At 65.6% G+C, this 13,038-nt stretch overlaps 1 protein-coding gene across 2 annotated transcripts; it reads left to right on the top strand.

Annotated features, from left to right (window-relative positions):
- Positions 1 to 721: 721 nt before the first annotated feature.
- On the top strand, positions 722 to 13,013 carry DBNL (drebrin like). Of its 2 annotated transcripts, XM_084221879.1 has the most exons (14): positions 722 to 834; positions 1,132 to 1,187; positions 2,834 to 2,946; positions 3,496 to 3,570; positions 3,831 to 3,977; positions 4,425 to 4,502; positions 5,802 to 5,953; positions 6,540 to 6,594; positions 7,087 to 7,155; positions 7,256 to 7,358; positions 9,576 to 9,686; positions 10,757 to 10,860; positions 11,695 to 11,800; positions 12,062 to 13,013. In XM_084221879.1, the coding sequence occupies exons 1-14, from the start codon at positions 752 to 754 to the stop codon at positions 12,199 to 12,201; spliced, it is 1,392 nt and encodes a 463-aa protein (XP_084078005.1). In that variant the 5' UTR covers positions 722 to 751; the 3' UTR covers positions 12,202 to 13,013. The 2 variants fall into 2 exon arrangements, with proteins under 2 accessions (XP_084078005.1, XP_084078006.1); XM_084221880.1 differs by lacking the exon at positions 9,576 to 9,686.
- Positions 13,014 to 13,038: the final 25 nt, after the last annotated feature.

Here is a 13,038-nt window from a genome sequence, read left to right as displayed (position 1 = left end):
GGGGTCCGTTATTTTGGGGGGCGGGAAGGTCTCCCTTTCGGGGGGGGTCTCCCTTTCGGGGTCCGTTATTTTGGAGGGGGGTCTCCCTGTCGGAGGGGGTCTCCCTGGCGATCTCTGTTATTTTGGGGGGGGTCTCCCTTTCGGGTATTTGAGGGGCGCTCTCTCTATCGGGGGCGTGGTCTATCAGTACAGGGGCGTGGACTATACATCTAGGGGCGTGGTCTAGCAAGTGGGCGCGGTGCAGCGTCTCGTGGGCGCGGCCTCATGGGGCGGGGCTGTCCGGGGCGGGGCCGGGCGCTTCCGGGGCGTGGTCGAGGGGGCGGGGGGTGTATCACCGGGGCGACCCGGGGGCGGGGCCGGGGATACCGGCGGGGCGGGGCCGTGCCGGGGCGGGGCCGGCAGCATCGGGGGGCGGTACCAGTATCACCGGTGGGGCGGGGCCGGGGGCGGTACCGGCAGTACCGGCGGGGCGGGGCGGGGCCGTGCCCAGGGGCGGCCCGGGGGCGGTCCCGGTAGCACCGGAGGGGCGGGGCGGGGCCGTGCCCGGGGGCGGTACCGGCAGTACCGGCGGGGCGGTGCCCGGGGGCGGTCCGGGGGCGGGCCCGGTAGCACCGGAGGGGCGGGGCGGGGCCGTGCCCGGGGGCGGTACCGGCAGTACCGGCGGGGCGGTGCCCGGGGGCGGGCCGGGGGCGGTCCCGGTAGCACCGGCGGGGCGGGCCCGGCGCTGCCGGCGGGCGGAGCGGGCGCGGCCATGGCGCTGAACCTGGCCAAGAACGGGCGGGCGCTGCAGGAGGCCTACGGGAGCGTGGTGGCGGCGGGGAGCCGCACGGACTGGTGCGGGGCGCGGCGGGGCCGGGGGCGGCCCGGGGGCGGGGAGGGGGCTCGGGGGTGTCGGGGTGGGGGATGGGGATGGGGATGGGGGATGGGAGCGAACCGGGGGGAGCAGGGACGGCGGCGCCGGTGGCTCTGGGGGACAAGGGGTGGCAGGGGACGGTGGGGTGGGTGAGAGGGGCGGTGGGGGGGATCGGGGGGTCCTTGGGGGGCTCTGCACCTCAGAAGGTGCCAGGGGTGTGCGAGCAGCCCCGATGAGCACTGTGCTGGCTGAAAATCCCATTTCCGCCTTAATTTAAGGGCTCTGTTCACCTATGAAGGCAACAGCAATGACCTGCGAGTGGCCGGCTCTGGAGGTGAGGATTTTGGGGACCATCCCCCGCTTTGGGGGTCTGGGGGCTGATTTTGGGGACCATCCCCCGGTTTGGGGGTCTGGGGGGCTCCAGGGCTCACCTCCCTGCACCTGCCTGAGATGTTGGGGGGTTTTAATCCCCGAGGGTGTTTTGGGGTGCCCTTGGGGGCTGTGTCGGGGTGTCGGGGGGGGTTTGAGTGAGGAACACAGAGCAGAGCCTCTCTGCCAGCTCTGCTTCTCCTTCCTTGTCCTTTTCCTCCTTTCCAGAGGATCCCGAGTTTGGATCCTGGCTGCTCCCTGCACCCCTGGGGTGTTTCAGAGCCCGGATTTAGGCAGGGCCACGTGCTGCTCCAAAGCCCCTCGCTCAGCCAGGGCTGCCTGCTCAATGCTCCTAAAGCCCCTCGTGCCCACTTCCCTCCTTCCTGCCATTCTTTTCCATTTGTTTTTTGTCTGGCTGCTGATTCCCACCCAGACACCCCTGGCTGGGAAGCTGAAGCCTCCAGGAAGCAGCAGCACATCCAGGCTGGGAATTTGCATCCTCTCATCCCTCCCCTCAATTTCCAAGAGCTTTTCCCAGCCTGTGGGAGTTCCTGGGATGCTCCCCAGGGTCTGGTGGAGCCCATGGAGCCAGGGGTTTGGTGCTGGGCAGTTTTGTTGAGGAGGGCTCTGGTCCCAAATGGGGGTTTGGGGGTTTTTGGGGGTTTTTGGGGAGCTGCAGAGGGTGTGCCCCGAGCTCCCCCCAGCATTCCCTCACCAACCTTCAACTTCCCTGCCGGGTTTGGAGCCGAATTTAGAGGCAGACCATAAATATTTAATAGGGAGAAGGAACTGATCTGGGTGATAGTGCAGAGCAGGGTGAGCTGTGCTGCTCTCTCTGCTCCTGCCAGGGCTGGTCAGGACCAGTGCCTCTTTTCCCAGGGCTCAGACAGCCCAGCACAGGAGGAGCTGTGGTCTGGGGGGATATTTTTGGGATGAGAGTGTGCATTTTTGGTGGTTTTCCTCCTTTCCTGGTGGTTTATTGGTGTGGTGGGAGCAGTGCTGTTCCCTTCCCATTGCCCCTGCCTGAGTCCTGAGTGGGATTTTCCCTCTGGGATTTGCTCCCCACTCCTCAGAGCAGCTCTGGGCCCACTCCAGTGGGGTGGGACAGGGGGGAGGCGTGGGGCAGGAGTTTCCCTGGTGCTCCAGCAGGACCTTGCCCCGTGCTGCCCTTCTGGTTCCTTCTCTACTTCCCATCTTGCAGAGCAGGAACAGGGCCCAGCCAGTTCCTCCAGCACTCCCCAGCCCCACATCCCCCCCGAGGCGTTCCTGAGCCTGCTCTTGTGGGCTGAGCTCTCATTAAAGCTCCTGATGGATCAGGGGGTGTGAGCAGCTCCTTCCCCCTCACCCTCACCTGGCTGGGGTCCAGGATCTCAGACCCAGGTGGGGTCTGTGGAGGCCGGAGGAGGAGGAGAACGGGGTGATGAAGGCTGCTGGACAGGGGTGTGTGGGGAGGCTGGGGCTGGGTGGGGAATGCTCAGAGCAAACAGAGAGGCTGGGGCAGCCCCTGGGCTGGCAGGGCAGCCTGCAGGGAGCAGGGCTGGGAGGGCTGTGGCTGCTGCCAGCTGCACAGAGCGGGCTGGGCTCACCCTGCCCTCCCTCCCTCCCGGGCAGAGGGGGGCCTGGAGGAGATGGTGGAGGAGCTCAACAGCGGGAAGGTGATGTACGGCTTCTGCCGCGTGAAGGATCCCAACTCCGGGCTGCCCAAATACGTCCTGGTCAACTGGGTGAGTGGGGACAGCCCTGGGGACAGCCCTGGGGACAGCAGGGACAGCCCTGGGGACAGCAGGGACAGCCCTGGGGACAGCAGGGACAGCCCTGGGGATAGTGGGGACAGTGGAGACAGCCCTGGGAGAGCCCTGGGGACAGCCCTGGGGACAGCCCTGGGGACAGTGGGGACAGCCCTGGGAGAGCAGGGACAGCCCTGGGGACAGCAGGGACAGCCCTGGGGACAGCCCTGGGGACAGCAGGGACAGCCCTGGGGACAGCAGGGAGAGCCCTGGGGACAGTGAGGACAGCCCTGGGAGAGCCCTGGGGACAGCAGGGACAGCCCTGGGGACAGTGGGGACAGCAGGGACAGCCCTGGGGACAGCAGGGACAGCCCTGGGGACAGTGGGGACAGCCCTGGGACAGCCCTGGGACAGCCCTGGGGACAGTGGGGACAGCCCTGGGAGAGCCCTGGGGACAGCAGGGACAGCCCTGGGGACAGTGAGGACAGCCCTGGGGCTCAGGTGAGCTGGGGAGGGGCTCAGGTGAGCTGCTGGTGTCTCCTGCAGACAGGTGAAGGTGTCAATGACGTGAGGAAAGGAGCCTGCGCCAACCACGTCAGCACTGTGGCCAACTTCCTGAAGGTCTGAGCCTGCTCTGCCTCCCTCAGGCAGCCCCTGAGTGCTCTGGGGTGGGGGGAGAGGGACCCCAGACCCCCCCCTGCCCCCCTGCCACCCTCAGGGGCATCTCCAGCAGGGCAGCGTGCCCAACAACCCCCCCTGGGCATCTCCTGCTTTTCCTTCCCCTGGGAGCTCTGGAGCACAGCCAGGGGCTCCCGGGGCAGCTGCTGGGTCTGGGGGCTCCCCGGGTGCCCCCTCAGCCTGTGCTGGCTCCTCCTGCTCAGGGGGCTCACGTCACCATCAATGCCCGGGCAGAGGAGGACGTGGAGCCCGAGCTCATCATGGAGAAGGTGGCCAAGGCCTCGGGGGCCAACTACAGCTTCCACAAGGAGAGCAGCAAGTTCCAGGACTCGGGGCCCCAGGCTCCCGTGGTCAGTGGGGCAGGGGGGGCTCTGGGTGGGGGGAGGGTCTGGGACCCCTTTGATCCCACAATGGGGGGGGCATCCTGGCCATTGGCCCCTCTGTGGAATGTTCAGCCAGGGGGATAAAAGGGTCCAGGGAGAACTTGGGGGTCCTTGAGTGCCTGAAGGGGTTCTGCCCACCCAGTGCCACCCCTGCCATGGCAGGGACACCTCCCACTGTCCCAGGCTGCTCCCAGCCCCGTCCAGCCTGGCCTTGGACACTCCAGGGATGGGGCAGCCGCCTGTGCCAGGGCCAGCAATTCCCATTTTTGGCAGCATTCACATTCTGGCCTCACCCAGGCCTCCTTCAAACTGTGGGGCAAAGCACCAGGGTATGGGAGCTTCTCAGGGAGGTCCCAGACTGGGCTGAATTGTGACAAAAGATGCAAGAAAGGTGTTTTTTCTGTGTCTGCTCAGGGCTCTGTGTACCAGAAGACAAATGCCATGTCTGAGATCAAGAGGGTCAATAAGGACAATTTCTGGGCCAAAGCAGAGGTGGGTGAGCGTGTGCCTCAGAGCACAGGGTGTTTGGGGTTAGCTGGAGATTGTTCTGCACTCTTACCCCGTGTCTGGGAGCTGGGGAGTGCTGCCTGGGGTCAGGGATCAGGAAGGGCAGAGCTGCTGCCTTGGGGTGCTCCCTGAGGAGGGGCTGCAGGTGCTGCTTCATCTCCTCGATCCCACCGGAGTCTGGCTCGGGGAGGCAGAGCTGGGCTGCCCTGGCGCTCCTGGGCTGGATCCCAGCTGCCAGCAACCCCCAGCTGGGTGGGGAGACTGGGGGCTGCTCCCTGCTCCCTTCCCTTGCACCTTGGCCTTTGTGGGGTTAAGCAATAACGTGTGAACCTTCTGGTTGGGAAAGTGTCCTGGGATCCACCGTGGGTCCCCAGGGTGTGCTGTGTGTCCCCTGGGATGTGCTGTGTGTCCCCTGGGATGTGCCGTGTGTCCCCTGGGATGTGCTGTGTGTCCCTGGGACCCACTGTGTGCTCTGGGATGTGCCATGCGCTGGTTGTCCCCCTGGGATTCACTGTGTGCTCTGAAATGTGCTGTGTCTTTGGGACCCACTGTGTCCCCTGGGATGTGCCATGTCCCTCTGTCCCCTTGGGATGTGCTGTGTGTCCTTGGGACCCACTGTGTCCCCTGGGATGTGCCATGCGCTGGTTGTCCCCCTGGGATTCACTGTGTGCTCTGAAATGTGCTGTGTCCTTGGGACCCACTGTGTCCCCTGGGATGTGCCATGTCCCTCTGTCCCCTTGGGATGTGCTGTGTGTCCCTGGGACCCACTGTGTCCCCCCAGACCTGCCCTGTGCCCTGGGGTGCAGAGGGCTGGGGGGCTCGGAGTGCTGGCAGCGGGACCCCCAGCCCCGTGAGCCCCCAGCCCCGTGAGCCCCCATCCCCGTGAGCCCAGTGGGCCCCCATCCCCGTGAGCCCCCATCCCCGTGAGCCCCCAGCCCCATGAGCCCAGTGGGCCCCCAGCCCCGTGGGCTCCCAGCCCCATAAGCCCCCAGTCCCGTGAGCCCAGTGAGCCCCCAGCCCCGTGAGCCCAGTGAGCCCCCATCCCCGTGGGCCCCCATCCCCGTGGGCCCCCATCCCCGTGAGCCCCCATCCCCGTGAGCCCCCATCCCCATAAGCCCCCAGCCCCATAAGCCCCCAGCCCCGTGAGCCCCGTGAGCCCCCAGCCCCGTGAGCCCCCAGCCCCGTGAGCCCCCAGCCCCATAAGCCCCCAGCCCCATAATCCCCCAGCCCCATAAGCCCCCAGCCCCATAAGCCCCCTGCCCCTGAGCCCCCTGCCCTGTGCAGAAGGACGAGGAGAACCGGCGGCTGGAGGAGCGGCGGCGGGCGGAGGAGGAGCGGCAGCGGCTGGAGCAGGAGCGGCGCCAGCGGGAGCTGCGGGAGGCGGCGGGACGGGAGCAGCTGTTCAAGGCCAGGGCCAGCGAGATCGAGGCCCAGAAGTGAGGGGGGTCTGGGGAAGGGCAGCCCCTCCGCCGTGCCCGGGGTGCTGGCTGTCCCTGTCACCTGGTTCCTCGGGGAGGGGTGGGCTCCGTGCATTTCCCACTGCTGGGATTCCTGCGGTGGGCCCAGGAAATCCCCTACAGGAGAACAGATTTGAGGGCATCTTGATCCGGCTGAGGAGAGAACATCTCCCTGGCTGCAGGTCCAGCATCACCCCGAGCCTCCCTGCCCCTGGATCCTGCTCCAGGACTCCTCCCAGTTTTGCTCCCCAAACTCTTGCCTGGCACCCATGTCCCTATTTTTGGGCTGTCAGAGCTCCAGGGAGCTCCAAGCCCCACATGGAGGGCTCCAGGGAAACCTGCCCTGCTCGTGTCCCTGTCCCCAGGGAGGAGATTTCCCTGGAATTCTGGAATTCCCTGGAGGGATCCCACTGCTTGGAGCAGCTCCTGCCCCTCTCACCCTGCTCCTCTCCTGCAGCACCTTGTCTGGCCCTCAAGCGAGGGATGGGCTCCATGGGCTACTCCTGGACCTGGGATAGTGGGGTGAGGTCTCAAATGCTCAGTTTTAACCCATTCATCCCCACAGGAGACTCCAGCAGCAGCAGGAGGCTGAGAACAGGGACAGGGAGCAGCAGCAGTGGGTGAGCTGTGCGCTGGCCCCAGGCGAGGGTTATCCAGGGTGGAGGCGACAGGGACTGGGACAGGGCAAGTGGAAATGTCCCCCCAGGTGGCCCAGGGGAGGTTTAAGTTGGATATTGGGGAAATTCCTTCGTGGGAAGGGTTGTGCAGCCCTGGCACAGCTGCCCAGGGCAGGGATGGCATCCCGGGGGGGATGTCACTGCTGTGGGGAGGTGGCACCTGGGGACATGGCTCAGTGGTGGCCGTGGCAGTGCTGGGGAGCAGCTGGCCTCTGCTCTCAGGGGTTTGCCCACCCAAAATCATTCCCTGATCCCGTGACACCAAGTCCCTGCGCCCAGCCCAGAATTCCCACATCTCCCTCCTCATCCTCCCTCCATCCCAGCTCCTCGGGGGGCAGCAGGGATGGGGGCAGGGGGCTCTGTAGGGCTGCAGGGGCTGGCCAGGGCGGGGGTGGCTGGTGGCCCAGCCTGTCCCTGTCCCTGTCCCGGGTGCAGAAGGAGCACGCCGAGGAGGGCGAGGCACGCCGGGGCGTCAGGAGGAGCCAGTCGGTGGAGAAAGCCCAGGTGAGGAACCTCCCCTGTCCCCTGGGGCAGGAGGGGCTGCCTGGGCCCTGCCCCCGTGTTCCTGAGCCCTGAGTGACCCCGTGCCCCCCTCCCTGGGCAGGAGGCAGCCACGCTGATCGCGCAGAGAGCCGTCAACCCCCGCGACATCTTCAAGCAAAGGGAGAGAGCGGGGCCGGGGGACACGGGGCTGCCAGCACAGCCAGGTATGGCCTGGGACACAGCCAGGTACGGCCTGGGCACAGAACAGGGGCTGGGGACACAGCCAGGGGACAGGGCAGGGGCTGCCAGCACAGCCAGGTATGGCCTGGGGACAGGGCAGGGGCTGGGGACACAGCCAGGGGACAGGGCAGGGGCTGCCAGCACAGCCAGGTGTGGCCTGGGACACAGCCAGGTATGGCCAGGGGACAGGGCAGGGGCTGGGGACACAGCCAGGGGACAGGGCAGGGGCTGGGGACACAGCCAGGTATGGCCTGGGGACAGGACAGGGGCTGCCAGCACAGCCAGGTGTGGCCTGGGCACAGGGCAGGGGCTGGGGACACAGCCAGGTATGGCCTGGGACACAGCCAGGTACAGCCTGGGCACAGGGCAGGGGCTGGGGACAGTCCCAGGCCCCTCTGGGTCTCTCTGCACCTGGAGGGTCCCGGGGGGCAGCAGCACTGCGAGGCCACAGCAGCACATTGCTGTTCTCTGCTGGGCTGTGTCCAGCTCCAGCCAAGTTTTAATCACCAAGACAGCAGATTTCCATACTCTGATTCCCCTTCTGAGCCTTAAAGTTGTTTTTCATTTAGTTAGAGTTCAGTCTATTCAGACCAGGGAAGCTCCACTGTCACAGTCTGTCCCCACTGAATGAAATTTCACCCAGATTTCTGCCCTGCCCCAGCCAGGCAGAGCCTTGTGCTGCCAGGAGGGCCTGGGCTGATCTCTCAGACAGAAATGGGGAAGTTTGCAGGGCAGAGCTGAGAGCAGCTGAGGAAGTGGCTGTGAGGGGCACGTGACACCCCTGGGTGACTGCCTCTGCCGCCTCCTCATCCTCATCCTCATCCTCCTGAGCCCAACCCCCTCCAAAGCACCTTGAATTGATTCAAATCTTCACTTTCACTTGCTGGTAGGAGCAGGAATCCTGCTTCCTTGGGCAGGCAGCCGTGGGTGGGAGAGCAGGGCATGCCACACTGGGAAAAGGTCATTTTTGATGGCTTTGGTGGTTGGAAATGTCCTTCTTGATCATGAGGAGAGACTGACTTGGAGGTGTTTCGTTAGGATTCGATGGTTTTCATGGAGGAAAGGGAGATGAATGCCCTGGAATTGATCTGAGATAAGGCTAGGCAGGAGTTTTGGTGCTGGTAGAGCTTGTCCAGGAGCTCTCCTCAGCTCTTGTTTGGTTTGGAGGTGGAGATGAGGAGATAGCAGCAGGAAATGCCCTGGCAGAAACCAGTTTGCATCATCCCCTCCCAGTCCGATGTCTGTGGCCTTCCCTCCCAGAGCCACCACGGGCTCCAGCTCTTCCTCCTCCCCCAAAATCCATCCATTCCTTTATTTTTTAAATTTCCCCTTGGCTGCTGCTGCAACCAGCTGCCAAACTTGTTTTCCACAGCCAGGATTGGAGCTGGAAAATCCTGCCTGGGAGGGTGAGCCAGCAGTGTGGGGGTGTCCAGGGGGGCTGGGGGCCCTCCCTGTGCAGCCCCTGCTCTCTGTGGGTGCCCAGGACCCCCTCCCTGAGCACCCCCTGCTCTCTGTGGGTGCCCAGGCAGTCTGGGACCCCCTCCCTGAGCACCCCCTGCTCTCTGGGGTTCCCAGGGGTCCCTCCCTGAGCAGCCCCTCCTCTCTGGGGTGCCCAGGGGTCCCTCCCTGAGCAGCCCCTGCTCTCTGTGGATGCCCAGGCAGTCTGGGGTCCCCCTCCCTGAGCAGCCCCTGCTCTCTGGGGTGCCCAGGACCCCCTCCCTGAGCAGCCCCTGCTCTCTGTGGATGCCCAGGCAGTCTGGGGTCCCCCTCCCTGAGCAGCCCCTGCTCTCTGGGGTGCCCAGGACCCCCTCCCTGAGCAGCCCCTGCTCTCTGGGGTTCCCAGGGGTGCCCAGGACCCCCTCCCTGAGCAGCCCCTGCTCTCTGTGGGTTCCCAGGACCCCTTCCCTGTGCAGCCCCCTCCTCTCTGGGGTGCCCAGGGGTTCCCAGGGGTCCCTCCCTGAGCACCCCCTGCTCTCTGTGGGTTCCCCGGGGTCCCTCCCTGAGCAGCCCCTGCTCTCTGGGGTTCCCAGGGGTGCCCAGGACCCCCTCCCTGAGCAGCCCCCTCCTCTCTGGGGTGCCCAGGACCCCCTCCCTGAGCAGCCCCTGCTCTCTGGGGTGCCCAGGACCCCCTCCCTGAGCAGCCCCTGCTCTCTGGGGTGCCCAGGGGTCCCTCCCTGAGCAGCCCCTGCTCTCCCCTGCAGGCAAGCTGCGCAGCCCGTTCCTGCAGCAGGAGCCGAGCTCGGTGCCCAGCCCTGCCTCCCCCAGCAGGGATGTCTGGGGGTCCCCCCCGGCCTCCCCAGGCCCTGCAGCAGGTTGGTGCTTGGCTCCCTGCTCTCCCCAGAGCCTTTCCCCCCTCTTTGCAGCTGCACTCGCAGCTCTGGGCGCTGTTTGCAGGTTCTGCTGGCGCTGCCCTGCCCATGAGCGCGGTGCCGGGGCTGAGGATGGTTCCTGCAGGGGGAGGGGGTATCCCTGCTGGAATTGGGCTCTGTGCAGCCCCCAGACCTGCCCCAGGGCTGTGACAGCCGGGCTGAGGTGGCTGCACCCTGGGCAGGGCTGCAGAGCTGGGCTGGGCTCTTTCCTTGTGCCAGGGATGGCCGGGGATTGGGAATGGCCGGGGATTGGGAATGGCCGGGGATTGGGAAGGAATGTCCCTGTGAGGGTGGGCAGAGCCCCGGGGTGCCCAGGCCGGGCTGGGCACAGCACTGGGAGGTGTCCCTGCCGTGGCAGGAGGGACCTTGCAGTGCCACATCACTCCAGGAGTGCTGCTGCAGGCTGGGTGTGAGGGCGGTGAGCCCCGGCACAGGTGACACCGTGGGTGACACACAGGTGACACCAGGCTGGGCAGGGCTGGGGGCACTGGGAGGTGTCCCTGCCGTGGCACTCTGGGGAGGAATTGATCCCAGGGCAGGGCTGGCTGTGCCCAGAGCTCTCCCCCTGTGCTGCAGGTGGCACTGAGGGCTGGCCTTGTCCCCAGGTCACGGAGTCACACACTGGTTGGGCTGGGCTGGGGTCTCAGAGATCGCCCAGCTCCTCCTGCCCTGCCGTGGGCTCCAGCTCGGGTGTCCCCAGGCCACTGTCACCACTAGATGCTGCTCTTGGCCAGGGCTCTGCTCCAGCCCCTCCCCTCCGTGGCAGTTCTTCCATCCGGAGCCAGTTTATCCCTTCCCTGTGCTCATCCCTTCCCTGTGCTCATCCCTTCCCTGTGCTCATCCCTTCCCTGCCGGGGGCACAGCTCTGCTCTGTCCTTCCCACTGCCCCCAGACCCCTCATCACTCCATCCCCGGCTGGACAGGGGCCCAGGGGACGCCTGGTGTCCCCCCAGCCTGGGCCAGGTGAGGGGACAGGGCCTGGCTTTGGTGACAGAGCCCTGGTTTCTCCCCAGGACGGGACTCTGGGTACAATTCTGGTGTGCCAGGCTCCCACGGGGAGGAGAACCTGTACGAGGAGCCCCCGGAGCCCTCGGCCATCTACGAGGAGCCCCCCCAGGTGAGTCCGGGGACCCCGGGTCTGGCTGGGGGAGCGTGGCTTGTCCCATCCCCAGGATGAGCCTGGAACACTTCCCTGAGCCAAAACCATGGGGAATGGTGGAAGCCCAGAGCTCAGGGGTGCTCAGGGTGCACCCCTGAGGCAGAGGGTGCTGCCGTGTCCCCTCCCAGTGGGGACACTGGTGCCGAGTCCCTGGCACCCCCCTGCACCCCAGGGCTGCTCCAGCTGCTGTCAGTGCCACGTCCCAGAGCCACTGTGGGGAGAGGATCCACATCAGCCTCTTCCAAAGCCCTTCCTCCTCCTCCTCCTCCTGCTTCCCTGCCCCTCTGGACCCTCCCAGCTGCTCCTGCTGTGCTGCCCCTCTGGTTTGTCCCGTGCTCACCAAACCATCAGCATTCCAAGCGTTTTCTCATTCTGGAGGTGCCCAGCAGGTTCTGAGGAACCCCAGAGGAGATGGGCTCCGTGATCCCCTCAGCCTTTCCTGAGGAAAGCACGCTCAGCCAGCTCAGGCTCTGCCAGAAAGGGTTCAGAAGCTGGAGCTTGTCTGTGGGGGGATCCCGTCTGCTGCTGCTGTTTCCACTGGGCTGGGGTCCCAAGGGACAGGCACTGCTGTTGAGCCACATGGCCACCTTGGCTCTTGGGCTCAGAGCTGCTTTGCTCCCGTGGCACAGGCGTGGCACAGCTCCCCTGGAGCCCAGGTTTTATTCCAGGGGGCACCCAGACCTCCAGCCCCAGCTCCCCGAGCTTCAGGGGCTGATGGACACTCCTGGGCATTGCTGTTCTCTTCATCCCACTGTTCTCCTGCTAATTCCTGCTCTCCTCTCCCTCCTGAAGGAGCAAGCTGACGATGCCAAATATGACTACAGGGTGGAGTACCAGGAGCCCCCAGACCTGGCGGGGAAGGGGCTCTGTGCCCGGGCCCTCTATGACTACCAGGCTGGTGAGACCCTCTGAGCCACTGCCCCATCCCAAGTCCCTCTCCAGCTCTCTTGGAGCCCTTCAGGCCCTGGAAGGGTCTCCCTGGAGCTTTCTCTGCTCCAGGGGAGCATTCCCAGCTCTCCCAGAGGGGCTCCAGCCCTGGAGCAGCTCCGTGGCCCCTCTGGGCTCGCTGCAGCAGCTCCACATCCCTGTTACCCCGGGAGCCCCGGGGCTGGGGTGGCCCAGGTGCTCTGACCCCGCTGCCCCCTCTGTCCCCTCGCAGCTGATGACACCGAGATCTCCTTTGACCCTGAGAACATCATCACCAACATCGAGATGATCGACGAGGGCTGGTGGCGCGGCTACGGCCCCGACGGCCACTTCGGGATGTTCCCCGCCAACTACGTGGAGCTGATCGAGTAGGGGGGCTGCTGGGGGGCTGCCGGGGGCCCCAGACCCCTGGGACTGCTCCAGACCCCGAGCCCACCCAGTCCTGCCTGGCTCTTCCAACCACTCGTGGCTTTTTCTTCTCTGTCTCTCTCTCTCTCAGTGAAGTGCCATTCCCCAGCTCCTCGGCAGTGGGGCCCCCCAGGAGCTGCCCCCCTGTCCCCCCAGCTGCCCTTGGGTGGGGGAAGGAAGGGTCCCATCCCACCCGGAGCCCTCCTCCCCCAGCTCTGGAGTGGGAAGGAGGAATTTTCACGGGAATTTTCAGGGAACAAATTACCTCCCCCCTGGTGCTCCCTCCCTCCCTCCCCGTCACCTTGGACCTGCCACAGCCACGCTGGAGAAGCCACTTTCCCAGGCTGATTTCGTTCATTGGAAAAGCTCATCAGAGTAATTTTGACATCTGCAGGATCTGACGTGACCAGGAGAGGCGACTCCTGGCCCTGTTCCCCAGCACCCTGAGCACACTGAGCGTGATCCTGCTCTCCTCCCTGCTCTCCCCACTGTTCCCTCGCCCCAAACACGCTCTGGGATTTGAACTGGGAGTGAAAAACCTCCCTGCAGCGCAGATCCAGCCTGGCCAGGCGCGTGGGACCCCCTCCCCACCCCAAACTCACTGTGAACAAGGAAAAGCCCAGCCCAGCCCCTCGCTCTCGGAGCTTCCTGCCCTGCCGCCACTTTAGGAATAAAAGGAGAGAAAGGCTTGGGGGGGTCCCAGCTCACCCCCCTCCTGCAGGTGCTGCCCCGAGCTGCTTCTTCTCCCTGCTGCCCCCGGGCCTCCCCAGCATCAATAAAGGGCTTTTCTTTGGTGATGCG

Source organism: Fringilla coelebs (assembly GCF_963513975.1).
Source record: "Fringilla coelebs genome assembly, chromosome: 26".
In the NCBI taxonomy this organism is placed as follows: Eukaryota; Metazoa; Chordata; class Aves; order Passeriformes; family Fringillidae; genus Fringilla; species Fringilla coelebs.
This window is presented reverse-complemented; position numbering and strand designations above follow the sequence as displayed.